Genomic DNA, 22,738 nt, shown 5'->3' on the forward strand with positions numbered 1-22,738 from the left:
TCTGCACAGCCACCCCCCGCAAAGTTTCACGCCGGTCCCCGTTGGCTCTGCCGTGGCGGTGTGGCGGAGAAAGTTCAACTGGCTTGGCGATGCGTTCTTTAAAGCCATGAGCTCATGAAGGATTTCATACTTTGTAATTCATTCAACTCATACGAGAAGCGAATTACTTGAAAATGGTGGCCATTCCGCAAAATGGGGAAGACCTCGGTACTCACTTACAACCGTCACCCGAACAGAAACGGACCATCATTTTCATTGCCGTTTACACTGTTGCCATTACCATACTATGGAATGTCCCTGTTTTGAAGCAAATTCTTTGGCCTTTCAAGGTATGTATGATTACTGATCTCGTTCCGCTATCATTGAGACGCCATTTTAATCTTGGTGTAGATCGTCACGGTTGCGCTGCATGAATTTGGACATGCGTCTGCAGGTTTATGTACTGGCGCAAAAATCCAGTCAATAACACTTGATCCAGACGAAGGGGGATTGACAAAGATGCGTGGAGGAAATCCATACTGCACGTTACCTGCCGGCTACATTGGATCAGCATTTTGGGGTGCCCTCATGGTATTTGCCGGCTTCGATGTTTTGGCGAGCAAAATTGTGTCCGTTTTGATCGGGTTGGCTATGGTGGCAACCCTGTACTGGGCACGGAATTGGTTGACGAGGGGGATCACGGTGCTGTTCATCGGCCTGATTGCGCTGCTATGGTGGATTAACGGCGGATATTATTTGAGATACTTTGTCCTCTTTATGGGGTAAGATTCCCGCAAGTTCCACAGTTCGTCGTATAATTTTTGGATTAAGCCTGTTCATGATCACGGTTCTAGGGTTATGTCTTGCCTATATTCTCTCTGGGATATCATCGAGGACCTTGTTACGCGCAAAGTCAACGAATCTGATGCCTCAAAATTCTCGCATCTATGTTGCCGTGGATGCCTTCCACCACAACTTTGGGGTGTGCTTTGGTTCTTGATATCGCTAGCTTTCTTGGGGCTGGCTGTAGTGGCGGCTTTGTTGGTGTTCAAGGAGGAAAATACCGGAAGTGGACAGACCACTCCTGGCACGAGTGCATCGTAGAAGGTTTAGACTCATTGTAGAGAATATTTGTATATAGTTTGACTCGATTTCCATTATGTACTTTTTAATATCAGTCGGTAGTTAGCATCGTACTAATCCTGATACCAATGAGTGTTGAGACCCCAGAAAGTTCATGTTGTACGATAACTTCCAGATTTATGATTACTAGCTAATATGTGGTGACATTCTGATATGAAAGTAATGTATAACTACCAATTCCTCCATCCGACAACACCTATCATTTGCTACCGACTTTCACACTTCCACCCTGCTGCTCCTGCACTTCATTGTGAATCCCGGTCGAATCCGAGTCTCCCCCAACAGAGGAGCGGGGAACCGTGGATACCGAACGAGGAGCAGGCCCGTAGGAGTATGTGGACGGAGTACCTGCAAGGGGAGTCGAGGGATGCTTGACTGCAAAGTTTTGAACGACGTCCTAATGATCGAGGTCAAACACGAGATCATCTGAGTCTGCGCACCGTCAGCCCCTACCTGCTCCACCTGACGTTTAAGATCTCTTTGCGATTCGGGCACTAGGCTCAGGTCTTCCGCGCTTTGGCGCCGAGCCCTGCCATGACGGCCAAGATCAAACATCACTCTATCAAAAACCACTTTTTTATTCATAACTCGTTTCTCTTTTCATACCTCTCTTGCTCCATCTCTTCCACTGCGGTTTTCTGGGTCTGCCGACGTACTGCATCAGACATAGCAACTGCCTTGGTTTCTTCCAGAATTCTCCTTTGCTGCTCTTCCTTTTCAAGCTGTGAATATCATGTCCAAATCCAAATGAGCCGGTCGTACATTCCTAGCGCTCTGTCGTCATTGCATACTCTGATAGCTTCCTGTGCTCCTTGCTTCCTCAGCATCTCCTCCTGAGTATGAATCAAACCTTCCTCAGCTATACGTCGTTTTCTTTCAGCCTCCATAGCTCGGTCAGCTTCTTTAGCTGCTATTTTGCGAAGCATATCCGTCTGTAAACAGCGAGAAGCGTCACTCAGGTGAGATGCAGAGCAAAAGTTTCCAGAGTTGCCTTTAATTACTTTGGTCTCGGAAGCAAGCAGTTCTGTCTCCGCCTTCTGTCTCTCTGCGTCCTCTTGCTGAGAAGCTTTGATGATGTTTTCCTAGTTTTTATGGGGCAGTTATTTAGCCATTATCATTTCCTTTCAGTTGCGAGCTTCAACATTTTGACTTACTGTACGCAAACGCAATTCTTCGGGGTCCTCATCCTTCAGCTCGAGAGGTTGATTGGGAGCTGGCATATTTCGTTGGTTTAATGTGAGAAGAAGGATTTTCTATTTCAACGCCTCGAAATACACGAGGAAAGTTGGGGGTTCCTGCGAGTTTATACCAAGGGAACTCGATTGCGTAAGCACAGTTGCTAGATGTTTGCGTAACGTTAAATGCACAAGCGGCATAACCATCTCGTCGCGACAAATGACAGCTCGCCGCCACTCTATTGAGATACCACCGGAGCTCTCTTCGAGGGCGCCGTCCGTACCATCGCCCTCTACTGATGTGACGACCTCTCAGGCCTATGCACCTTTCGATCACCAAATTGCTGGCCACGCTGGACAAATTTTCGGCCTTGCTGGCGGCCTGCTAGCCAAAGTATGTCCTCAGAAGGAAGTGGACTTTTACAAAGCTGTTTTTGCTAGCGATAGGGAAGATCTGGTGGAGTTCAGAAAAAGCGTTCCTCAGTTTGCAGGATCTGGGGATTTGGCCGCAGATGCCAGTTTGAATGGCGAGGTTTGTGCCAGCGCTTTCTCTTCTATTTCTTTTTTTTTATGGGACATCGTTTTCTGAGCGCACATCACAGGCTGTAGGCAACCCGACAGTTCATCTTGAAAACCTGTTAGCGCCCTATACTCACCCTTCTGTCGCCGATATCAAAATTGGAACAAGACTGTACGGAGACGAAGCAGATGAGGCCAAAAAGGCTCGGATGGAGGAACAAGCTAGGACTACGACGAGTGGGAAGACTGGATTGAGAATATGTGGAATGAAGGTGTATGATCCATACACATCCAACTATTTAACGCACGACAGGAAATACGGTCGCTCTCTGAGTGCAGAGGAGATTCATTTGGGGATTCGGACGTTCTTCACGATACCGTCAAGCGCAACCCTAGTTCCCACTGCGACCCTGACTGCTCTCAGGGAGAAGCTTACCATTTTATTGCATCGTTTGGAAACAGCTCGGGTCAGATTGTATGGGGCATCTATCCTCTTGATTTACGAGGGCAGTGATGTTGATGCGCGCATCATTGACTTTGCTCATTCGCATGTCGAAAGTGAACAAGCTGGACCGGACGAAGGGGCTGTATTTGGCGTCCGCAATCTGCTGCAAAGCATTGAAAAATTGTTGCAAATGGAATGAAGACTACCAAGTACACAAGGAAGTTTTAGATAGAGGGTGTATAAGAAGCATGGCCCATCGACTGTAGCTAGTGTGTACAAATTATGTATGTATGACGAGCCATCTTGCAAGCGAAAGGGAATGGGAGAGAACACATATGCTAGATCTGCCACAGCCCAGACTCTGCTGAATATATATCTTGGAAATCATTTCCCTTTGAACCATCGCTCTGCATCGGAAATCGGTAAATCGTTGATACTTGATCGCCGTTCTCTCATCAATCCGTCCTCGTTAAATGTCCAGTGTTCAAGACCATGTGCTCGGTACCACTTGGGGATTTGTTTATGAGAATTCATCACCGCAGATTGATCACATTCGGATGTACAAACCTGTTTATTCTCGTCGTGGTATTCATACCAGAACTGAACTGCAATTTTATTATCCTGAAAGCAGAACAACTCTTTCCGTAATTTGTATCCTTGTTCTTTGGCCCATTTTCTCTTTAGAAACTGAACGATTTCATCACGTCCTTTGAGGAACTCGGCCCGGTTGCGCCAACTGCAAGTTAAAACCATTAATATTTAGGACTGAACTAGACTACATCAGGTTACATACACTGAGTCAGGGGTATAGGCGAGGGCCACTAGATTGGGATCCCTTGAATTCCACAAGTCTTCAGCAAGTTTCACTTTCGCTACCGCAGTCTCAGCTGTGAACGGTGGAACTAATTTTTTGGAAGCGGTCGAAAGGCACCTGTATGCCTTCAGCGTGGAACGTGCAAAGGCCATAGCGCAGATGATGAAGTAGTGTAGTAGAGGTTTGAAAGTATATAAATAGTAAGGGGACGAGAGCGAGCAAACACAGCAGCATGTGGGTCCTGCTGCTTACTAACGGGGTGCCCGATCACGCAACGGGATGACTCGACGTGTAATCATCTGCGAATCGCCAGCAAACGCACCCCTCCCCGCACCCTGCAAAAGGAGAACTGCCGGGCTCTATCTCCATGGTTCCAAATATAGAGTTCGTATCGACCTATTCACTGATCAAGCATAAGCAGAAACGTAGCAGCGCGAACTTAACGAGGTTTGATGGCATGGCTTACTGCCATAGTTGAAAGGGTTGCAACCACAAAAACCCTTAGATTAATCGTTTCATTGAATTCAAACAGCTGCTATGCTTAAACGGTGGACACTTCGAGACGAGTTGTATGAACGAGATGGGATATTACCAGTATCCGGCTGATAAAGTGTGAAATGAATTTGCACCTCGCGTCCGAATATTATGCTGACAAGCGATTTGCATAACAATCTGGCATGCTCAACCTTTTAATGTACATTCCTATTTTACATTCTATCTGGATACTATGCTACGGAGTAATCTCTCTCGACTTGTCCAGAAACATACGTCGCTTTTCGATGAATAGGTCATCTGCCCCAAGATTGCTCTCACCAGCTGCCTTTCCGCTTTTAAACTCCCGCAGTCTTTCTACACCAAATTGTTTTTGCAGCTCACCGCGAAGGGTCCCTTCCAACGCCTCTATTCGTTGTTTCGCCCGGCGGGTCATTGCCTCCTTCTCCAAGGATTTCGAAGAGCTCGCAGTGGGCTGTAATTCTGCAACTCTCGCATCGATGTTTTCATACGTGATGAAGTTGTTTGCAGAGTGGTAAAGGTACAAGAGAGATTCAAGCCGCTGTTCCGATTGGGTGCAGCGACTTTGGACAAAGTTCTCAAACCGCTTTTGTCGTCGAACTTGCTTAAACCGAGCGTAAAGGTCCCGCCGTGACTCAAAAAAGGGATCCTTGCCCTCATTGACGCTCTCCTTCTGTCCATCTTGACTCAACCCCTCCTTTACTGAAACGGGCTCTCCCTGCTCTGCATCTCCAACTTCACTAAAGCTCTTCAGACGCTCGGCCTTGAACTGACGAATCTTATCAGACAATTCCCTTCTGCGTGCCTCCTCTTGCTCCTTCTGGCGTGCCGCAATTGCCTCTTGCCTCTTCAGTGCCTCTTTGGACTCTGCAAAATATTGTTTCCGCTTTTGTGTCATTTGCTCCCGGAAAGCTGTCCGGGGATGTTTGAGACGGACTTTAGCCCCTTGAGAAAGATCGGGTGTGGGGGAGGTGGAGGCGGATGAGTAGCGTACGTGAGTCAGGTTATGTCGCATATTCCGACATGTTGATGCGACCACTCGGTGTGCTGAAGAAAGTGTGTTCATCGCTGCAAAGATCTTACGAACGTCCCCCAACCCCAAGCATGCGTACGGCAAAGAAACCGCGGACCTTGGTGTCCCTGGAAACAATTTGTGATCACATGACTCTACACTTGTCATCCAGCGATCGGACAGCTGGAAGCTTGGGAGCAGATATTGCGATGAATAGCTGTCATGGCAGATGCCGAGACCTCTGCACGTACAGAAGAGGTACGACAAAAATTGCGAGGAAAACGCTATCGGTTGTCACTGGCGATCTCACTTCGAAAGTGATGCTCCTCTCCTAAGGAAAGACAGGAGCTGGACCTGTGGGAGTACTTGGAGGTGTTTCCCGAAGACAACAAGTATGGAATATGGCCTATTTTCTTTTCTGCTGAATGATCAAAGTTCTTACTCAGTATACTCTTCAAGGGATGTCACTGCTCTGGGGCTTCCACCAACCGCCCGCTATCCGGATATTGAAGGATATCGGGCAACTCGCGAGTTGCAGCTCAACTACATTCTGTCAAAGCAGCTCAACGAGGTGGAGCACTTACGGAAAATGGCTTTACGAACCTTTGATGACGACTACTGCACCTCACTTCATTCGAGCCGGGAGATTGACCGTTTGAATTTGTGCCCTCCACTGTTTCAAATGTTAACGCGGAAAGAACTAGAAGAATCTCAAGGGGAAAGTCCGGGTGAAGATGGAAATTATCCCTTCCAATCCTCCTTGATGGATTTGAAACGCTGGGTGGAGAAAGAAGCCAGTGGTGGGGAGAGCGAGAGCCGGACACGACCTGGGATATCAGCACATATGCTGAATGTATGTGGGATTTTAACCATTTGGCAAATAGGCCTACGGCATGTGTTCGAAGATTTACCCCTATCCTTGTTCTATAGGTGTTATATGAAAAACAATATGAGCTGATGCGAATGAAGCAGTCTCGGACACTCGACGAAATGTTTGAACGGCAATGGCGAGACGGTCGCAATATCATGATGCAGCAGAACTTGAAAGCCGATCGCACCTGGAATTACGTTGCGTGGGAAGGGCCGCTTGAAGAAGAGAAGCAAGAAATTAATCGAAAATGGGCCCAGTCCATTGCTGACGTTCAGCTACTTGGGCGAATCGAGGGCACGCTGGATATGTACGTGTGCCCTACCTGAAGTTTTATGTTAACGAAGTCCTAATTGTTATATGACGCCTGTTAAGACCAGTAAAGCGCATCTATATTTCAAAAACGATCCCGTTTGATCCAAGAGACACGCGGAACACGGACTTTCTAAAGCGATGGTGTCACGAACCTTGGCCGAAATACATTGTGCGTGTGGCCAAACCGGATAAAGACCAATATGAAAGATTCTATAATCTGATGGCCTTTAGTCGTGGTCAACGGAAGGTAGACACACCATGAGCGTACGGTTGAATACACACACTGACCATTCTCTTCATTCAGGCTCACGTTGCGGATCTAGACGATGTACCCCCAGGTCAAAAAAGCGCCCGGCAGATGATCATGGTGCCTTTGCACTTCGTGCGACGTCCGTTAAAATATCACCCCAATTTATCAAAGATTCTCGATTCGTCAAGTTACACATTTTTGGGCATCTTGTATACCCGACAAGGTGTGCCTCAAGGAGACCAGGTCTTGGATTGCTGGGGCTTTGATCAGTACGCGACAACTCCACTTAACAAGTCTGATGGGAAAGTTCCCTGGGAGGCTAGCTCGGATTCGGCCCGTTTTGGCGTACTCGAGTCCGTACTACCTCACCCACCTGGACAGCCATTACTGGCCATTAATACCCATGGATCACAAAGCGCTATATTACCTCCGCCTGCTTTGGGGGCCTCGTCCGGCTTGCCGAACACACCCATTGGCGTCACTCATTTGACGACAACCCTTCCTTTTGTTGCGACTTCCTACGCGACACCATTGCAAATGGCTTCAAGGGACGTACCGGAGCTCGTGGCACCCAAAGGATTGACCTCTATAGTAGCGGCACAGCAAAGCCTTCAACAACAGGCCACACGACTGGAAAGCGACATTACTGCACTAGAAGCAATAATGAGATTTGCAACAGGTCCAGCAGATTCTGAAAGTCAGAATAAAATGAAAGCAAGTTTTGCGACCAAACAGAAGGAATTGGAGAGTGTACGTGAGGCGCTGCAAAACATCGAAAATGGACACGGGGCTACGTCAAAGTTCCCACCGGCCATATCAACCGCAAGTGAGAATCCGCAGCTACCTCAAGCAATGAAAGGAACAGCAGGACCGCTATCTCCAGCAACGGCACCTAACATGAACAGTATAGCGTCCACGTTGTTGGACCATCTCAGGAGGACCGGAGTGCTGCAACCTCGTGATCCCCGATTACAAGCACAGCCTGCACCACCGTCCGGGGGGACGCACGAGGGACACCCATCCTGATTTTTTTCTTCTCAGCGGTATTATAAATTAGCATATTTGTGTATATTTCTTGTATAAATGTGTAATATCAGACCACTCGACGTGCAATGAGAGCCTAAGTCACGGGGATCCTTGTCTGCACGTGACGTGCAGCGAAAATGGGTGTATTTCAACTGCATACCAGTCGTTTTGAGAAGATCCTCCCTTTTCTGGTCGCCTGTCCATATATATCAACCATGGTGAGTATCATCGTCACGCATCCATCCATCCATCCATCCGTTCCGCCATCCACGTCGTATGGGTACTTGGTTGCATTTGAAGAAGGGGGAGAGGGATCCTGTGGAGCAATTGTAGTTGGAAGGCCATGTTGGCACATTGGAGTAGTTTTTTGGCATGATGGGGATTATCGTGAGACGGCGTACGAATGTATACGAATGAGGAGAAACTGGACGAAATGCGGGGCGGGTTGTATATGGCGATTCGCTCGCCCTTGAGCAGTTTGCTCGATCACGCTGGAATATGGACGCAGGCGATGTGGGGCTCCCGGCAAAGGCAAAGATGAAAGTCCAAGGCGGCAGAGCGATAGCTTGTAAAAGATGCTTTGGGGGAGACGGCTCGAGGACCGATGCTCAACAATATCAACTTGACGCTAATCTCTCTTGTGGTTGATTGTAGGCTGACGAATTCGACCAAGAGTCTGCTGCCGAGTTGAAGAAGAAGAGAACCTTCCGGAAGTTCACCTTCCGTGGAGTGGACCTCGACCAGCTTCTTGACTTGAGCTCCGAGCAGGTGTGCACGTCTCCGCTTTCGCCATTTCTGGGATTGCCAATTTACCATGTTCCACGTCGCAGCTTATGGAGCTTGTTCACGCCCGTGCTCGCCGTAGGTTCCAGCGCGGTTTGAAGAGGAAGCCAATGGGTCTCATCAAGAAGTTGCGCAAGGCCAAGAAGGAGGCTACTCCTGGTGAGAAGCCAGAGGTGGTCAAGACCCACTTGCGTGACATGATCATTGTCCCCGAGATGATTGGCTCCGTCGTTGGTGTGTACAACGGAAAGACCTTCAACCAGGTTGAGATCAAGCCTGAGATGATTGGTCACTACCTTGGCGAATTCTCCATCACCTACAAGCCTGTCAAGCACGGTCGTCCCGGTATCGGTGCCACCCACAGTTCCCGGTACGTATTCGCAGACGTTAACAACGATTGCCGTATTTGGTTCCCTTGCTCATCAAAAGGTATCAATTTTACAGATTCATTCCTCTTAAATAAGGGCAGATGTGGCGTTTCATTGTACATGTTTATATGTGGTGATGGGAATATAAACGGATGCATAGGCAGTGCGCAGTGCAATACTTCTTTGAGTGACAGGGCTAAATGTCATTACCAATTCGATTTCTATTCATTGGAATGATCACAGGCGGGTCAATTAGACAACAATTAATGCATTAAATTCGTTTGTCCGGCCCCAAAGCAACTACGAAATAACATCTAAGTCTTGCGGAGCGGTCGTAACAGAGCCAGCGCCTGTTCCAAGTTGTCAATCGCAGTGGGTATATCATCGTATTGCAACGCGCTGATGGCAAAACGGGAGTGCTTTTGTGCAGCCTGTACTGTTTTGTAGTTGACTTCGAACGATCCCTTCGGCGCGAGAGATGACGGGCTAGCCGGTGCAGGAGACGGTGAGTGGTGTCCAGAACCGGCCGATGGCGCCGACGGGTGAACGTAAGGCCTGGTCTCAGAACCGGTAAAAGGGGTTTGATGTGACGGGCAGTGTGAAGATGGTGATGCATAACTGGCCTCCCCGGAGTGCGAAACATTTGCATCAAAAGTAGGTTGCGTTGGAGTATATGATGGATCATAAGGCGTGCCAAAATTCGGATGAGGTTCCGGCGGAGCGGTCGGTTGTGCGGATTCTGGGGGTTGCTCTCCTGGCATTCCTGGGGTTGGTGTGCGGCCTTCTCGTAATGCTTTGATGATGTCTGCAGCTTTGAATTTGGCATACCGGATTTTGTCTTGCACCTTTCGCGGAGCCGGTATGTCAGTTGAAAGTCCTTGGCGAACTCAAGGACAAGTTCATACCTCCGTATCAATTTCTCCAAATACTTTGAGAAGCTCTAGAAAAATTGAAGACGCCAAGAAGGTCTTTGCAGTCTTCCTAATTGTAGGCATCCACATTAACACAAAAAGCCGCCTACTGACTATTGCAACATTTTCTTACTTGGACGCTCTCCCTTGACGATCTTCATTGTCAGCGTTCGTAAAAATACGTAACGCAAAATTCTCAATGTGAGCGTAACCAACAACATCGTTTGTAACAGCCTCGTTTCCGCTGATATTCTTCCGATCCTGTAGCAAAAGTCCCATGAGTAAATGGAGATTTGAAAAAGCGTCTAAGGATGCGCACTTGTTCCAGTTCATCCATGAGCCCAAGGAGGAACAGCTGAGCCTCCTTTGACTTGCCCCCTTTATCTATGGCGAGTTTCGCTGCATAGTATTTGCCTGCAACAAGCAAGATGAGTCTCACATGTTCGGTTGGCTGTTATTCAAATGATTCGCTGAAGAATATGGTGCACCTACAATAATACGCGACTATGGGTTCCTTCGTTTGAAGCTCTTGTGCTCTTTGCAGGTATGCATTTACAAACTTGAGCTCGTCTGGTGGGTTGCCGGGCATTGCGGAAGATGTGAAAGCGAATTGGTCGTTTGGTTATCCCCAGCGCGCATATCCCAGAGTCATGAGTCATGTGATGCTGCTGACACACCCAAAGTGTAACTTGTTGCAACTCTACCCTTTCGAATCGCGACTGACTGTATACAGTTTGCGCCGTATGATATTGCCCCACCGAGTTTTGTGTTGCAGACTGTCCCCAGCTTCTATCTGCTCTAACTTTTCTAGAACCATGGCTACTTCCTCATCGCGGACCCTGCGCATAGGAAGCTTCACTGTACCGCTTACAGTTAAGGAGAACTCTGGGATCGACCTCGATGAGGTAGAACAATTCCCGGCTTTCAAGGACTGGGTTGCAGCTTTTGGGAAGGAGATGAAAGAGTCTCCTGTGGCCTCCCGTGTTGCTGTCGAAAAAGTTGTGATAACCGATATAGATTACTTTAAAAGTGGGAAAGTAGGGTTCGTCAAATTTCGCACAGATGTTAAATGGAGCGACGCAGGGGATGGACGTATACCTGGCATTGTGTTCTCGAGAGGTGGTGCGGTTGCGATTCTAGTAATCATTAAAGCGAGCAACCCCAGAACTGCAGATGATGAGGAAGAGCGAGTGGTCTTGACCGTGCAACCGCGTATCCCCATCGCTTCATTAGCTTTTTCAGAAATACCAGCGGGGATGTTGGATGGTGAGCGCAAATTTGCGGGAGCTGCTGCTCGAGAATTGGAGGAAGAATGCGGAATTCAAATAAGAGAGGATGAGCTTACAGATTTGACAGATCTGACCTTTGGAATGGGGACCGACCTGAGGAATGTCGGAGTCTACCCAAGTCCAGGTGGATCTGACGAGTTCATCAAATTGCTTTTGTGCAGAAAACAGCTGCCTATTGAGGACATCAGGCGACTGGAAGGAAGAAAAGGTGGTCTGAGAGAGGAAGGCGAGAGAATTGACGTAAAATTGGTCAAGCTAAAGGATCTCTGGCGGAGCACTCGAGACATGAAAGCCTTATCGGCTCTTACTTTATACGACCGTTGCCTTACAGCTGGATTAATCTCCAAGATATGACGCTACTTAGATCAAACGTACTTTATTGAATCTGTGTCCAACCACTATTGTTTGTACATTTATGGTCTGCATGTTTCGCATACAAGAGGAAATTCCACCCGGCCAATAATTTAAGTGCGCTTAACTAATACTTTTCTTTAGCTTGTCATGCGTCTCTCGTAGCTCAGAAGCATATCGGATGGCCCATGTAAGCTCGTACGATTTGGCGGCATCATTCCAGCTAGACAGGATATCACCAGTACGCCCTGTTCCCTCTCCAATTTCATTTTCAACGACATCCCTCTGACGTGCGGAGTCTATAAGCGCTGACATTTGTGTGAGGTATGGATCGTCCTGGGCATAATCGAATACTTCTGCCTCCTCACTAAACGGCGATCGAACATACAATTTTGGCTCACAGTACGGATTCACCATTCGGAACAGCCAGCCATCAGCATGAACTTCCAATTCTGCAGAATACTTTGTGCCGTGGAGGTTGATGCCATGGGTAATCGTCCCAATTGCTCCATTTTCATATTTCCATACAGCCGAGGCGATCCGAGGTATACGATCGTCTTCGGGTATCAGATTTTCATTTATCGGGATCTTGGAAAGCTTTCCAGGCTTCTCCCAATGCTCAACTGCGTGAGCATATACTGACTCGATATTCACATCCCCTCCAAAATATCTGCTGAGATCACAGATATGTGTTCCTTGCTCTACAATGGGCGTACATGAGATAGATTTCTTCCACCAGTGATCTTTTTCGATAGATGTGTAGCAAGAGTTGTATCGAGCAACTGTGGCCATTACGGTGAGATTATGCTGGGAAATAAGATCTTTCATCTTCTGCACAACTAGTACGAAAAGAAAAATAGATTGGTGATTGAACGCGAGTATACAACAGTAAATTATTCACCTTTAAGATATCTCATGAAATATCCGACGCTGACCAGGGATTTCCGACTTGCTAAATCATGGCCAACCTCTTTGACTTCGTGCACGTGGGCGCTAGATATAGGCTTTTCGATAAACAAAGCAGCATGTGGTAATGCTCTCGATAATCTTATTTCCAAGTCAGAACCAGGTTTAGTTGTTCCATGGAATGCAGGTGGTACTCCAATGATGACTACATCGGGTTTGTTGTCTTCCGATAAGGATGCAAGGAAATTTTCAATGTTGTTATACTCCTTTGTTCCCTCGTAGGCGGAGGAGAATTCTGAGCGAGCCTTTTCCTTCAGGACATGTTGACGGTGCTCTGAGGATGGATCAACGAGAGCCGTGACTTTCAAATTATTTCCTAATCTCCTTTGGACGCGAACATTAGATCAGGACCAAACATTTTCTAATATGCTCAAGACGAGTTCATTACTGACTTTTCCAAGCGAGCAGAATGATTCCACGGGCCCTCGGGTGAGCCGAAATTTATTCCTCCCGCCCCAAAGAACGCAACCTTTGTCGGAGTATCAAGAACACCTCTAGTCGCATATTGTCGTCGATTCAGCGCCTTTGCTTCTGGGACAAACTGCCGCGCGGCCTTGTGAAGTTTTGAGAGTTGAACAAAAAACGACATTGCATGCAAGCTACAGCTTCTAGCGGGGGAAAGCTGGCCATCCTCAAGAAATATGAAGGATTCAACTGAAACTTGACGTAAAACAAGTTAACTGAGCTAATCCACCCAATTTATTCACGTGATTAGTACAGTGGATCCATCCCTGGATCATTCCATTGCGTCAAGAACTCCACCCAACTTGAACTGCCGCGGCGCCTCCCTTCCATTTCGACCAGGGATTACATTGTTGTTTTTTCCAAACGGGCCTTTCATCCGCGCGTGTGAAGCCACTAGACTCACAAACGGCTGTCTCTCGAGGCGCGGCAATCTTACGGTTTCAATTTGGTTGTGTGCTGTTACATAAACTTTGCGTAAGTACGACTGTGAACTGGGTGTACATCTGAAAGCAAACAGAGATGGCAGGAGGGTATGCAAAAGGGTCACGTTGTTTATTGAAATGCTGTCCTTTCAGTCCACCTTTCCCGGCCTGTACGCGCAAACATAGGGATATAACATGCCAGTACGTTTACAATTCACTTGATGGGAATATGAACCGCGCTGCGACTTTGAGTCGCGCCAGCGGTATCAGTTTATTAAACTAGTTTATGGGTCGCGTTCAGGCGTATCACTCATCGTTCAACGATGGTGGATTCCGTGCCATCGGTAACATGGCGCTTCTGCCCATTAAAACAAAGATTCGAGGCCCAGCACCACCAGCAGGTGCGTCGCACGCGCTCTGTTCCGCAATGCTCAACGCGCTCACCTTTTTCCAATCGGGCAGCCGACCCGCAACAGGACGATATCATTGATGAGGCGATCGCACTTTTCCGCGCCAATTGCTTCTTTAGAAACTTTGAAATAAAAGGCACTGCCGATCGTGTCCTTATTTACCTGCTCCTGTTCATTCAAGAATCGCTGGGAAAGCTGTCCAAGAACCCCTCGCAATTGGAAGGACAAAGAACTCTGCAAACACATGCACTTCAAAACTTTGCTATACCTGGCGAGGCGGGCTTTCCTTTGAATGCAATGTACGAAAAACCTGCAAACCGAAATGATGCTGGTGAGTTGATGAGCTACACACAGCGTTGCCGAATGTTAAGAATTGACCGCTGGGTTAAAATCAGACACGCTAAGACAATATTTGAGCCAACTGCGCCAAGAGTGCGCGACCCGCCTGGTGGTAAAGGTATATGATGGGGATCGGCCAAGCAAATGGTGGATGTGTTTCTCAAAGAGGAAGTTTATGGGCTTGCCTAACGTTGGTACCGCTGCTTGAAACCTTTGAGGTGACATTTTATATTTTACGGCATGATAAGAGACTTGATTCTAAAAGAGAAAGATCACATCCGGTATCTGTTGCGCAAACATTCTTTCCGTTATAGACAGCAAAGTTTATGACATTGTTGAGGCTACTTTATAATCCATATAATAGCAATATGCAAAGCTATGGAGTAATTTGCACTGCAGCCTTCTCAATCATATCATTGAGCTGGATCTTTACGTCCGGCTATCCCAACAATCTCAATTTCGCGCCAATGGTTTTCAGTATTATCAACACTCTGCTTTGATGGGATGATCCTCTTCGACCGCGATTGCCAAGCCGTCGAAAGATTGGGCGAGCCGCTCGGCAATGTCTTCGGATGGCACATCTGTGAACACTGTGCAGTCCAGAGTGTCAGGAGAGAGAAGCCTCATGCACTTCAAAGCGCGAGCTGCGCTGTGCAGATCCTGAACAGTCTCGAAACTAACGAGAAAGGTGCCACTGGCCACTTTGTGGAGAGTCACATAACCGTTCATGCATTTCAAAAGCGGGTGAAGGTCGGCTTCGCCAATCCTGCTGGTGATAATACGAAGAGTTGGCGATGCAAGCCCAGCCTGATCGCCTCTGTCTTTATCAGTATGGTCATGACGAACTGGGCTTGGCACTGTGGTGGTCGAGGTTGCCTGGATACATTTACTATGACCTGCGTGTTCTTGAGATTTCTCCAAGGATGATGCTTGTTCAACCCCGATGCTATCATCTTTGGCGGCGATCCGAGATCCTGGCAGAGTATTGCTGACTTTCACCTTAGGAACAACTTGAATATTGAGATCTTCGATAATCTTCTCACGAGGAGTCGTGGATGTTGAGATTGCACTTGTCCCCCTTTCCGATGCGCACCTAATACCTAGTGACTGTTCTTTTTCAGAATACTTATCCATTAGAACGACGTTGTTATGCCCTGAATTAGAGCAGTCCGTCGGGCAATTGCCAGATGTGAATGTAATGATCATATTGGTACTGTTCACGAGATGCTCCACTGCGTGACGCGCATACATGGATCTGGTAAACTTGGCAATGCAGCAACTGAATTCCTTTCCTTGCAATATCTTGACGCCAGGGACGATTCCATTGTAGGTTTGCAACCACTGCTCCACGTACTTTGCAGTGAGGTCAGGTAGCTTGAAAGGAAACTTGATATGAATAGTTGACTCGCCCGCGTCAAGGTCCAGCTTCTGCGGTGACATCCAGCGGCCCACTTCATTGGGAGCTGCGATTGTGGCTGTGAGCGGGCCTCGCTTCATCTGTATACTGGCCGCATAAGCAAAGGGCAAGTCCGCGAATCCCGCATAGAAAGTCAACTCTTCAGCTCCTTCGCACCGTCCCAAGATAATGCGAAAAAGCCCCGGAAACGAGTACAAATAATTGGTTATCTGATTAACATTGTGGCCAGTATTTCCCAGACGCAAAAAGGGCATTTTGGTTACATCCTCCTCAGGGTAATAGGTAGTATCTGATGCATGCAGTACCCAATGGATAAAATGAAGATAGCGTTGTAATAGGGCATTGACTTGCGACTGTCTTACCGATTGCGTAGTGTATACCTAGGTTTGTGGTCTCGGCGATTTCGATCGCGGCGTTCGATGCAAAACCAGGATCATTGAACTGGATGGAATATCCACGAGTTTCCGAAGTTATAGATTTAAACCCCGCAAAGTTAGATACAATCTTTTCAACGACTGCGATGCCCAGTGGAGCCTTTCGCGGTATGAATAAGATTTTTGAGGTTAAGTTCATCTCCACTTCGGGCGCCAAGTCCACAAGATCCGATGGTGGATGCTGCCCTGGCAGATCCTTTAACAGAGAGAGACGCGACGAAAGCAACTGAAGCTCTTTGCCAGCTTGTTCACAGGCTGCGGCTGTTGCATATTGAACGATATGGTATGGTTTCGCATAGAGAAGCTTTTGGAACCCTGCTTGGGATGACACGAAATTGTACAAATCGGCTTCGTCGACCTTTGAAGGCAACGGAGTGCCGACAAGAATCTGCGGCAAACCCATGGTCAAATGGACAATCTTTGACAAGCTTTTGAAGAGGACTTGACTTTGGTTGCTGGCTCGGGGGGGAATGGAAGTTGAAATGAGAGACTAACCGGTTAAAATGCGCGATGTCCGAAAGTCCGATCGGTCAGACCTCCCGGTCACCGCAAGTCTTTCAACTGCTTCTCTCCGAGCTTTTCTAGGCAAACCACAGAAATCAAGAGTATATCATGTCCTCTCCTAGAAGCGCTCGTGGGACGCCACGATCAACTAGAAGGAGAGCATTACAGCCTATCCAAGATGACTCTCAGGGAACAGCTTCTAACTTTGGAGAGTCTGCGTCGAGTCCACTGAAGCAGACATTTTCTTCTTCAGCTCTGCCTCGCACATCCGGGGTGGACTCTGACGTTGAAAATCAAGGACTGCCGCGGCCGTCCCGCGCCTCCCCCGGACTTTTCCCTTCCGATGCTCTTAGTTCATCCCCAAACAGACCTGCGGCCTCCAGACAGCGAAGGACTGTTGATCCTGGAAGTGATGCTTTTTTACCGCCTACATCTCCAGCAAGAAGTCGAGCAGCAGGTAGTTTCGTACTATGAAGCTCAAGATTCTTTCGTCAAATAATCTCTTATCAATGTCATCTTGCCTTAGACGGTGTCGGGTCTCCCCTTATCTATCCCCCTTCGTCGGAGACCGCCGAGCCCCAAGCGGAAAGACAACTGAGCACTGACTTGTTCTTCTCGCAACCTGCAACACAGGGTTCCAGTCAACGTAATCGTCCTGCAAGTTCCACCCCACGCCATCGTCGTGGTGATGTGACCGGAAACAGGTTCTTTGAGCGCATATTGAGTCAAAGTGACCAGGGATCGCAGGGTGATGCTCCTCCTCGTGATCTCATGAGTGACATTCAAGGACCAGCGGTTCCTTCTTCAACTACCAATGCCACATCAGATCCGGCGGCCATCCGAATGGTCATCTGGGGAACGACCGTCAATATTGCTGAGTCCATGCAGATGTTCCGGGATTTCATTACGAATTTCACGCAGTCCCAACATGCTGCAGATGGCAATAACGAAGAAGACATGATGGATCAGGACCATGAGCCATTCTACCCCTACTATCTGCGTCAAGTGAGTGTTGCAGGAGAATTGTACGTGGGTGGTCAATCTGATGATGTCGATTCCATTGCAGCTCAAAGAATCCGAAGACTATAATATGAATCTGGACTGCAGCAATCTCCGAGTATACCAGCCCGCTAGGAAGCTTTACAATCAACTGATCCGTTACCCGCAAGAAATCATCCCGCTTATGGATCACACGTTAACTGAGATTTTCCTGGATATGTTTGAAGACGTCGAGCTGCCAGATGGCATGACGATGAGGGTACCTATACTTCTCTCCGCATCTCCATTCAGATAAATATTCTTATAGCAAATGATGTACCAGGTGCGCCCATTTAACTTGGCAAGATCTGTCAATCTTCGAGAGCTGAACCCATCAGGTACATTTTGACCATGAATTTGTTAATGAGTTCGTCCAATACACCAGTATACTAATATGTGAACTGAATAGATATCGATCAACTGGTAACTGTGAAGGGTATTCTTATCCGCGCTTCTCCTATCATTCCGGACTTGAAGCAAGGTAATTTGCTGCACCAGCATACGTATTACGATCAATCATTCTAACGAGATTATCCGTTCTATACAGCTTTCTTTCGTTGTCATGTCTGTGAACACACGGTCATTGTTGATAGTGATCGTGGACGAATTGCGGAACCCACCAAGTGTCCTAGGGACGCGTGCCAGTCTAAAAATTCCATGCAGCTGGTGCATAACCGTTGTGTATTCTCCGATAAGCAAATATGTCGACTTCAAGAAACTCCGGATGAAACCCCCGATGGACAGACCCCACATACAGTCTCCATGTGCGTGTACGATGACTTGGTAGATGTCGCAAAAGCTGGTGACCGGGTGGAGATCACCGGCATCTTCCGCGGTGTTCCAGTCCGTGTCAACCCAAGGCGACGAGCCATCAAGGCGCTCTTCAAAACCTACGTGGATATCGTGCACATCAAAAGAACGGACGACAAACGGCTTGGTATTGATAAAAGCATTGTTGCCGACAATGAGCATGTGGTACCAATTGAAGAGGGTGATAGAATTCACCGAGAAGATCCCCATCTACAGCAGAAGATAGAAGGGCTGTCTCAAAGGGAGGATCTGTATGAGCTCCTTTCGAGATCCATTGCTCCGTCCATTTTCGGAATGGAAGATGTAAAGAAGGGCGTGCTTCTGCAACTATTTGGAGGTGCGAATAAGTTTTCGAAGGACAAGCCGGGATCTCCCAGAATCCGTGGGGACATCAATATTCTATTGGTGGGTGATCCTGGTGTGAGCAAGTCCCAACTGCTTCAATACATCCACAAGATTGCACCTCGTGGGGTGTACACCTCTGGCAAAGGATCATCTGCAGTCGGTCTAACCGCTTACGTGACTCGCGACCCAGACAGCAAGCAGCTCGTTCTGGAGAGGTACGAATGATATATTTACTAATCTGAAACGATGCACGAATAACGTGGTCAAATCTTCTGCAGTGGCGCCCTTGTACTCAGTGATGGTGGGGTGTGTTGCATTGATGAGTTTGATAAGATGTCAGATTACACACGATCCGTATTGCACGAAGTTATGGTAAGTTATTTTCAATTATAGCAGGAGGCTTCCTGGTGTTAACATTTGTCCGCAGGAACAACAAACAATATCCGTTGCAAAAGCCGGCATTATCACGACCCTCAATGCGCGGACATCAATTCTTGCGTGTGCGAATCCCATCAACTCGAAGTTCGATGAAAAGTTGCCTGTGGTGGAGAATGTGAACCTCCCCCCGCCGCTATTGTCAAGGTATGGTTGGGAACATTGTGAGTCTGAAAAATATAAATTAACAAGCACACTAGGTTTGATTTGACATATCTTATCCTGGACAAGCCGGATGAACGCGATGATCGACGACTAGCCCAGCATCTGGTCGGATTCTATCTGGGAGAAGGGGATATTGCACCACGACGAGAGGAACAGGAATTTGTGGTGAGTTTTTTTTATTTTTCATCATCTCTTGGCCGCAAGTTTAAACGTGATTCCCTTTTCAGCCTGTGGAGTTGTTCACGAAATACATCAACCATGCCCGATCAAAAATCAATCCTGTCATATCAGAGGAGGCTGGGGAGGCATTGATCGACTTTTACGTGAAGCTCCGAAATATGGGCAAAGACGGTGGAAGCAGGACGGTAACATTCACCACCAGACAGCTGGAGAGTATGATCCGGCTTGCGGAAGCACATGCCAGAATGAGGTAACTCGGCATTCTTTGAGCGACAACCCCACTGTAAAAGGTATTCATCCACTTACCATTTTCAGGTTGTCTCCTACGGTCGAGAAAGGGGATGTCGAGGAAGCCAACCGGTAGGAATCTACTGTCCCAGTGGAGGTTATGCGTGTAGGGACTTAAAGTCGTGATGTTACATTTGCAGATTGGTCATTACTGCTCTACAAACTGCTGCAATCGATCCGAAGACCGGCATGATCGATTTAGATCTTGTGAACACGGGAATCAGTTCGAGGAGTCGCCGGGTGCACGCCGATAAACGGAGAGCTCTTAAGGATATGTTGGCAAATACTGATAAAGTCAATATCAAGTGGGTAGAGGCATATCGAGGGTTTAACGAACAAACTGATGAGGTAAATTTGGGGCACGTCATACTGAGCTTTGAATAAAAGTATGCTGAGTATATCTCTACTTGCAGCACATTACAGAGTACGACTTCAATACATTGCTCGAAGAGCTTTGCGACGAAGGATTTATTCACATCACTGGGAGGACGAATGGTGATAAGATCATCCGCAAATCCGGAAGCCACTGAACAGCGCTACTTTTCGAAGCTTTTTTCTTTGTATATCGTGACGATTTCGATTTCTTATTTTGTGTATAGACCCGTTAATGAATATCCTGTTTTAAACAATGTGACTTGGGGATAAACTAAATTATATTCTGTGTGCGTGTGCTGGAGGAAATCTAGTCTAGGCTAAATGAAAAGGACGGAATTTACAAACCACTATCAAGCACGAACTTGATTGTGGGACGAGATGAGGAGAATACAGAGACGAAGAGCAGTCCCGCTTTCCATCATTCATGTCTTAATTTGATGGCGCACTCTTTTCAGCTCCCTCTGTTCTTCGTTTCAACTCCAACTCTAGCCGCTCTTTAGCTCGATACACCTTCGACTGCAGATAGAATGATCCTCCCTCTTTTGGATCATTTTGTTTGAACAAATGCTCATATCTCTGAAACGACGCCAAAGAAGAACTGTAAGCGACAGCCATCAGTAATACAATTCTCATCCCAGTAATGCCTACCTTTAACAACTCTTCCATCGATGCCGTCTTGTCCACATTCAGAATCTGAGCTGCTTCCTCCACCGTTATCCCCGTTTTCCGCGTGGCGGCATCTACCGCCGCACGCCCTGTTCCACCAGCCGCTGCATTCTGAGCCGCATCTAATCGGCAAGAGTCCTGTTAACGAGTGATCAAGCAATGCCCGGCTTGGATATGTCTGCCACATACTCTTTGCTGCTTGTTTGTATGCTTCGACGAAAGCCCGACCCAGAATTTGAGAACCGACAATGACTATTTGTGTTATTAACCTTGCAGCCTGACGGTCGAGGTAAGGATAGACATGGCGCATAAGCTTTGGCGTACGAGCAATTTCAAAATTGTAGGCAAGTACATACGTTGACCATTTTGATATTATGTATGTGATCGGAAGTGAGTAGGGCAAACGAGGAGATACGCAATTCTTGGAGGTTCGCAGGAAGGTTATGTATGTAGGGTGCCGTGCAATGAGTCTCCCGGTCAGCAAGAATGAAAACGCCTTTTGCAAAAAACTTTGAAATTTGTTCGCAGTTTAGCGATTTGTCGGGAATCCTCCTTGCTCTTTAGATTCGTTGCCAAGACAACCCATGAGTCAAACGAATCCGCTTACATCAGCAATGCAGGATGGCACAGTACACGGTAAAAACCAGACCCAAAAAAACAATATATCCAAATTAGGTCCAAGACACGCAAATTTGTAAATGTTCAACTCCCATGTGGCAGTGCATGCAGCTATTCGGACATGTCCGGATTATCGGACGTGTCCGGACGCTGATGGCACAGTCATACTGACTGATGCAGAGTCTTTATTGCGTCGTTAAGTGCTTACACTGTGGCCGCCCGACAACGACGTCCGCAGCGAATGCTCTTGAGCAGTGAAGGACCAGGTAACGCCATGTCCCGTTCATTAAAGACAATTGTACGAGTTGTGTTATCACCGGGGAAGCCAGTGTGAAAAATTCAATGCAGCAGGTCATCCAGATGGCGGACTGACAAACATGCGCATTCGGAAGGAATTCATATGACCTTTAACTCAGCGTCATACAGTTTCTGCGTTGTATGCTGCAAAACTGATGGTAATGCAGGTCGTATTGAAGGTACTTACTTGGAGCACTATCTCCTATCACCTCTGGCGCCATGGAGCGTTGCTGCAATCCTAAACCTCCGACGGCCTGTCGATTCTTTCAGCGATGGAATCTCCGTGTACACTCACCTCTAGCGTGACCTCCACCGGAATCCAAAGCAGCTTTCAACGATGGGATCTGCATTGTACGCTTACCTCTAGCGTGACCTCCAACGGAATGCAAAGCAGATTTCAACGATGGGATCGCCATTGTGCACTCACCTCTACCGTGACCTCCAACGGAATCCAAAGTAGTTTTCGACTATCGGGTCTCCATTGCACACTCACCGCTACGTGACCTCCGACGGAATCCAAAGTAGCGCATTGTTTCCAACATTTATTCGCAGGCGGCAAATTCCTCTCCCAACAATAGTGCAGGCTCCCTTCTAACACAACGCACCGTTAACAGCCTTTGACAGCATCGATATCCGGGAAGAGCTGCTGGTCGGTTATTGAACACGAATGAGGGGGGACTGGAATGGAAGAGGTGGCCTTTTATAAACTTGGAGAACTGGCCCGAGATTTCCGTGGAAGATTCGCTCAGAACATCCACACGTCATGCGTCAGTGCGTTACCCCTGATTATGGCCTTGCCCCTG

At 47.6% G+C, this 22,738-nt stretch overlaps 14 protein-coding genes across 14 annotated transcripts; 7 read left to right on the plus strand and 7 right to left on the minus strand.

The window, feature by feature from the left end:
* The first annotated feature begins 55 nt into the window (after positions 1-55).
* Positions 56-1,207, plus strand: SPPG_04121 (uncharacterized protein). The gene is made up of 3 exons (XM_016752367.1): positions 56-329; positions 391-761; positions 834-1,207. The coding sequence occupies exons 1-3, from the start codon at positions 174-176 to the stop codon at positions 1,081-1,083; spliced, it is 777 nt and encodes a 258-aa protein (XP_016609067.1). The 5' UTR covers positions 56-173; the 3' UTR covers positions 1,084-1,207.
* SPPG_04122 (uncharacterized protein) lies at positions 1,192-2,377 on the minus strand. Its single transcript, XM_016752368.1, has 6 exons — positions 2,277-2,377; positions 2,124-2,204; positions 1,914-2,054; positions 1,729-1,844; positions 1,576-1,651; positions 1,192-1,519 (listed from the first exon to the last, which is right to left on the minus strand). Exons 1-6 carry the CDS (start codon positions 2,340-2,342, stop codon positions 1,322-1,324), a joined length of 678 nt encoding a protein of 225 aa, XP_016609068.1. The 5' UTR covers positions 2,343-2,377; the 3' UTR covers positions 1,192-1,321.
* Positions 2,378-2,477: 100 nt separating this feature from the next.
* SPPG_04123 (uncharacterized protein) lies at positions 2,478-3,708 on the plus strand. The gene is made up of 2 exons (XM_016752369.1): positions 2,478-2,829; positions 2,900-3,708. The coding sequence occupies exons 1-2, from the start codon at positions 2,518-2,520 to the stop codon at positions 3,458-3,460; spliced, it is 873 nt and encodes a 290-aa protein (XP_016609069.1). The 5' UTR covers positions 2,478-2,517; the 3' UTR covers positions 3,461-3,708.
* SPPG_04124 (response regulator receiver domain-containing protein) lies at positions 3,646-4,227 on the minus strand (the record flags this gene model as incomplete). The annotated part of the gene is made up of 3 exons (XM_016752370.1): positions 3,646-3,768; positions 3,829-3,997; positions 4,055-4,227. 3 exons carry the CDS (start codon positions 4,225-4,227, stop codon positions 3,646-3,648), a joined length of 465 nt encoding a protein of 154 aa, XP_016609070.1.
* Positions 4,228-4,805: 578 nt separating this feature from the next.
* On the minus strand, positions 4,806-5,654 carry SPPG_04125 (uncharacterized protein; the record flags this gene model as incomplete). Its single annotated transcript, XM_016752371.1, has 1 exon — positions 4,806-5,654. One exon carries the CDS (start codon positions 5,652-5,654, stop codon positions 4,806-4,808), a length of 849 nt encoding a protein of 282 aa, XP_016609071.1.
* Positions 5,655-5,803: 149 nt separating this feature from the next.
* On the plus strand, positions 5,804-8,162 carry SPPG_04126 (uncharacterized protein). The gene is made up of 6 exons (XM_016752372.1): positions 5,804-5,858; positions 5,937-5,992; positions 6,060-6,453; positions 6,531-6,778; positions 6,844-7,030; positions 7,088-8,162. The coding sequence occupies exons 1-6, from the start codon at positions 5,823-5,825 to the stop codon at positions 8,057-8,059; spliced, it is 1,893 nt and encodes a 630-aa protein (XP_016609072.1). The 5' UTR covers positions 5,804-5,822; the 3' UTR covers positions 8,060-8,162.
* Positions 8,163-8,225: 63 nt separating this feature from the next.
* SPPG_04127 (40S ribosomal protein S15) lies at positions 8,226-9,551 on the plus strand. The gene is made up of 4 exons (XM_016752373.1): positions 8,226-8,277; positions 8,714-8,827; positions 8,890-9,212; positions 9,287-9,551. Exons 1-4 carry the CDS (start codon positions 8,275-8,277, stop codon positions 9,303-9,305), a joined length of 459 nt encoding a protein of 152 aa, XP_016609073.1. The 5' UTR covers positions 8,226-8,274; the 3' UTR covers positions 9,306-9,551.
* On the minus strand, positions 9,402-10,724 carry SPPG_04128 (uncharacterized protein). The gene is made up of 5 exons (XM_016752374.1): positions 10,614-10,724; positions 10,441-10,535; positions 10,255-10,382; positions 10,116-10,191; positions 9,402-10,055 (listed from the first exon to the last, which is right to left on the minus strand). The coding sequence occupies exons 1-5, from the start codon at positions 10,708-10,710 to the stop codon at positions 9,525-9,527; spliced, it is 927 nt and encodes a 308-aa protein (XP_016609074.1). The 5' UTR covers positions 10,711-10,724; the 3' UTR covers positions 9,402-9,524.
* Positions 10,725-10,822: 98 nt separating this feature from the next.
* Positions 10,823-11,868, plus strand: SPPG_04129 (uncharacterized protein). Its single transcript, XM_016752375.1, has one exon. The coding sequence runs from the start codon at positions 10,865-10,867 to the stop codon at positions 11,762-11,764; it is 900 nt and encodes a 299-aa protein (XP_016609075.1). The 5' UTR covers positions 10,823-10,864; the 3' UTR covers positions 11,765-11,868.
* Positions 11,785-13,382, minus strand: SPPG_04130 (uncharacterized protein). The gene is made up of 3 exons (XM_016752376.1): positions 13,120-13,382; positions 12,663-13,051; positions 11,785-12,600 (listed from the first exon to the last, which is right to left on the minus strand). The coding sequence occupies exons 1-3, from the start codon at positions 13,314-13,316 to the stop codon at positions 11,885-11,887; spliced, it is 1,302 nt and encodes a 433-aa protein (XP_016609076.1). The 5' UTR covers positions 13,317-13,382; the 3' UTR covers positions 11,785-11,884.
* Positions 13,383-13,491: 109 nt separating this feature from the next.
* SPPG_04131 (uncharacterized protein) lies at positions 13,492-14,807 on the plus strand. Its single transcript, XM_016752377.1, has 5 exons — positions 13,492-13,666; positions 13,768-13,815; positions 13,916-14,015; positions 14,077-14,355; positions 14,420-14,807. Exons 2-5 carry the CDS (start codon positions 13,810-13,812, stop codon positions 14,569-14,571), a joined length of 537 nt encoding a protein of 178 aa, XP_016609077.1. The 5' UTR covers positions 13,492-13,666; positions 13,768-13,809; the 3' UTR covers positions 14,572-14,807.
* On the minus strand, positions 14,641-16,658 carry SPPG_04132 (uncharacterized protein). The gene is made up of 2 exons (XM_016752378.1): positions 16,143-16,658; positions 14,641-16,069 (listed from the first exon to the last, which is right to left on the minus strand). Exons 1-2 carry the CDS (start codon positions 16,615-16,617, stop codon positions 14,847-14,849), a joined length of 1,698 nt encoding a protein of 565 aa, XP_016609078.1. The 5' UTR covers positions 16,618-16,658; the 3' UTR covers positions 14,641-14,846.
* A 107-nt stretch (positions 16,659-16,765) lies between these two features.
* On the plus strand, positions 16,766-20,656 carry SPPG_04133 (MCM DNA helicase complex subunit MCM4). The gene is made up of 13 exons (XM_016752379.1): positions 16,766-17,175; positions 17,245-17,723; positions 17,785-17,976; positions 18,040-18,094; positions 18,166-18,237; positions 18,304-19,126; positions 19,190-19,283; positions 19,339-19,493; positions 19,547-19,676; positions 19,739-19,941; positions 20,007-20,051; positions 20,120-20,327; positions 20,393-20,656. The coding sequence occupies exons 1-13, from the start codon at positions 16,827-16,829 to the stop codon at positions 20,507-20,509; spliced, it is 2,922 nt and encodes a 973-aa protein (XP_016609079.1). The 5' UTR covers positions 16,766-16,826; the 3' UTR covers positions 20,510-20,656.
* Positions 20,442-22,598, minus strand: SPPG_04134 (import motor complex subunit PAM16). The gene is made up of 4 exons (XM_016752380.1): positions 21,377-22,598; positions 21,210-21,297; positions 21,003-21,142; positions 20,442-20,930 (listed from the first exon to the last, which is right to left on the minus strand). The coding sequence occupies exons 1-4, from the start codon at positions 21,383-21,385 to the stop codon at positions 20,784-20,786; spliced, it is 384 nt and encodes a 127-aa protein (XP_016609080.1). The 5' UTR covers positions 21,386-22,598; the 3' UTR covers positions 20,442-20,783.
* Positions 22,599-22,738: the final 140 nt, after the last annotated feature.

The sequence above is a fragment of the Spizellomyces punctatus genome (genome assembly GCF_000182565.1).
Source record: "Spizellomyces punctatus DAOM BR117 chromosome Unknown supercont1.6, whole genome shotgun sequence".
NCBI classification, from domain to species: domain Eukaryota; kingdom Fungi; phylum Chytridiomycota; class Chytridiomycetes; order Spizellomycetales; family Spizellomycetaceae; genus Spizellomyces; species Spizellomyces punctatus.

What these genes read in the sequence shown, in the direction of transcription:
- SPPG_04127 (XM_016752373.1), top strand. An exon ending in TTGACTTGAGCTCCGAGCAG is followed by an intron (nt 8,828 to 8,889) that starts GTGTGCACGTCT and finishes TCCACGTCGCAG; the next exon opens with CTTATGGAGCTTGTTCACGC.
- SPPG_04126 (XM_016752372.1), top strand. Translation starts at nt 5,823, where the DNA reads ATGGCAGATGCCGAGACCTCTGCACGTACAGAAGAG. An exon ending in CCTCTGCACGTACAGAAGAG is followed by an intron (nt 5,859 to 5,936) that starts GTACGACAAAAA and finishes TCCTCTCCTAAG; the next exon opens with GAAAGACAGGAGCTGGACCT. An exon ending in TTAGTCGTGGTCAACGGAAG is followed by an intron (nt 7,031 to 7,087) that starts GTAGACACACCA and finishes CTCTTCATTCAG; the next exon opens with GCTCACGTTGCGGATCTAGA.
- SPPG_04121 (XM_016752367.1), top strand. Translation starts at nt 174, where the DNA reads ATGGTGGCCATTCCGCAAAATGGGGAAGACCTCGGTACTCACTTACAA. An exon ending in AAATTCTTTGGCCTTTCAAG is followed by an intron (nt 330 to 390) that starts GTATGTATGATT and finishes ATCTTGGTGTAG; the next exon opens with ATCGTCACGGTTGCGCTGCA. An exon ending in TACTTTGTCCTCTTTATGGG is followed by an intron (nt 762 to 833) that starts GTAAGATTCCCG and finishes TCACGGTTCTAG; the next exon opens with GGTTATGTCTTGCCTATATT.
- SPPG_04123 (XM_016752369.1), top strand. Translation starts at nt 2,518, where the DNA reads ATGACAGCTCGCCGCCACTCTATTGAGATACCACCGGAGCTCTCTTCG. An exon ending in ATGCCAGTTTGAATGGCGAG is followed by an intron (nt 2,830 to 2,899) that starts GTTTGTGCCAGC and finishes CGCACATCACAG; the next exon opens with GCTGTAGGCAACCCGACAGT.
- SPPG_04131 (XM_016752377.1), top strand. An exon ending in AGGCCCAGCACCACCAGCAG is followed by an intron (nt 14,016 to 14,076) that starts GTGCGTCGCACG and finishes CCAATCGGGCAG; the next exon opens with CCGACCCGCAACAGGACGAT. An exon ending in TGCAAACCGAAATGATGCTG is followed by an intron (nt 14,356 to 14,419) that starts GTGAGTTGATGA and finishes GGTTAAAATCAG; the next exon opens with ACACGCTAAGACAATATTTG.
- SPPG_04134 (XM_016752380.1), bottom strand. An exon ending in ATACAAACAAGCAGCAAAGA is followed by an intron (nt 21,143 to 21,209) that starts GTATGTGGCAGA and finishes CTTGCCGATTAG; the next exon opens with ATGCGGCTCAGAATGCAGCG. An exon ending in CGATGGAAGAGTTGTTAAAG is followed by an intron (nt 20,931 to 21,002) that starts GTAGGCATTACT and finishes GCGTCGTTTCAG; the next exon opens with AGATATGAGCATTTGTTCAA.
- SPPG_04122 (XM_016752368.1), bottom strand. Translation starts at nt 2,342, where the DNA reads ATGCCAGCTCCCAATCAACCTCTCGAGCTGAAGGATGAGGACCCCGAA. An exon ending in AAGAATTGCGTTTGCGTACA is followed by an intron (nt 2,205 to 2,276) that starts GTAAGTCAAAAT and finishes CATAAAAACTAG; the next exon opens with GAAAACATCATCAAAGCTTC. An exon ending in TTAAACGTCAGGTGGAGCAG is followed by an intron (nt 1,520 to 1,575) that starts GTAGGGGCTGAC and finishes CTCGATCATTAG; the next exon opens with GACGTCGTTCAAAACTTTGC.
- SPPG_04133 (XM_016752379.1), top strand. Translation starts at nt 16,827, where the DNA reads ATGTCCTCTCCTAGAAGCGCTCGTGGGACGCCACGATCAACTAGAAGG. An exon ending in AGCAAGAAGTCGAGCAGCAG is followed by an intron (nt 17,176 to 17,244) that starts GTAGTTTCGTAC and finishes ATCTTGCCTTAG; the next exon opens with ACGGTGTCGGGTCTCCCCTT. An exon ending in GAAGCACATGCCAGAATGAG is followed by an intron (nt 19,942 to 20,006) that starts GTAACTCGGCAT and finishes TACCATTTTCAG; the next exon opens with GTTGTCTCCTACGGTCGAGA.
- SPPG_04130 (XM_016752376.1), bottom strand. Translation starts at nt 13,316, where the DNA reads ATGTCGTTTTTTGTTCAACTCTCAAAACTTCACAAGGCCGCGCGGCAG. An exon ending in CATTCTGCTCGCTTGGAAAA is followed by an intron (nt 13,052 to 13,119) that starts GTCAGTAATGAA and finishes TCGCGTCCAAAG; the next exon opens with GAGATTAGGAAATAATTTGA. An exon ending in TTTCATGAGATATCTTAAAG is followed by an intron (nt 12,601 to 12,662) that starts GTGAATAATTTA and finishes TTTTCGTACTAG; the next exon opens with TTGTGCAGAAGATGAAAGAT.
- SPPG_04129 (XM_016752375.1), top strand. Translation starts at nt 10,865, where the DNA reads ATGATATTGCCCCACCGAGTTTTGTGTTGCAGACTGTCCCCAGCTTCT.
- SPPG_04132 (XM_016752378.1), bottom strand. Translation starts at nt 16,617, where the DNA reads ATGGGTTTGCCGCAGATTCTTGTCGGCACTCCGTTGCCTTCAAAGGTC. An exon ending in AGGTATACACTACGCAATCG is followed by an intron (nt 16,070 to 16,142) that starts GTAAGACAGTCG and finishes TGCATGCATCAG; the next exon opens with ATACTACCTATTACCCTGAG.
- SPPG_04128 (XM_016752374.1), bottom strand. Translation starts at nt 10,710, where the DNA reads ATGCCCGGCAACCCACCAGACGAGCTCAAGTTTGTAAATGCATACCTG. An exon ending in TCATGGATGAACTGGAACAA is followed by an intron (nt 10,383 to 10,440) that starts GTGCGCATCCTT and finishes CTTTTGCTACAG; the next exon opens with GATCGGAAGAATATCAGCGG. An exon ending in TTGGAGAAATTGATACGGAG is followed by an intron (nt 10,056 to 10,115) that starts GTATGAACTTGT and finishes GCTCCGCGAAAG; the next exon opens with GTGCAAGACAAAATCCGGTA.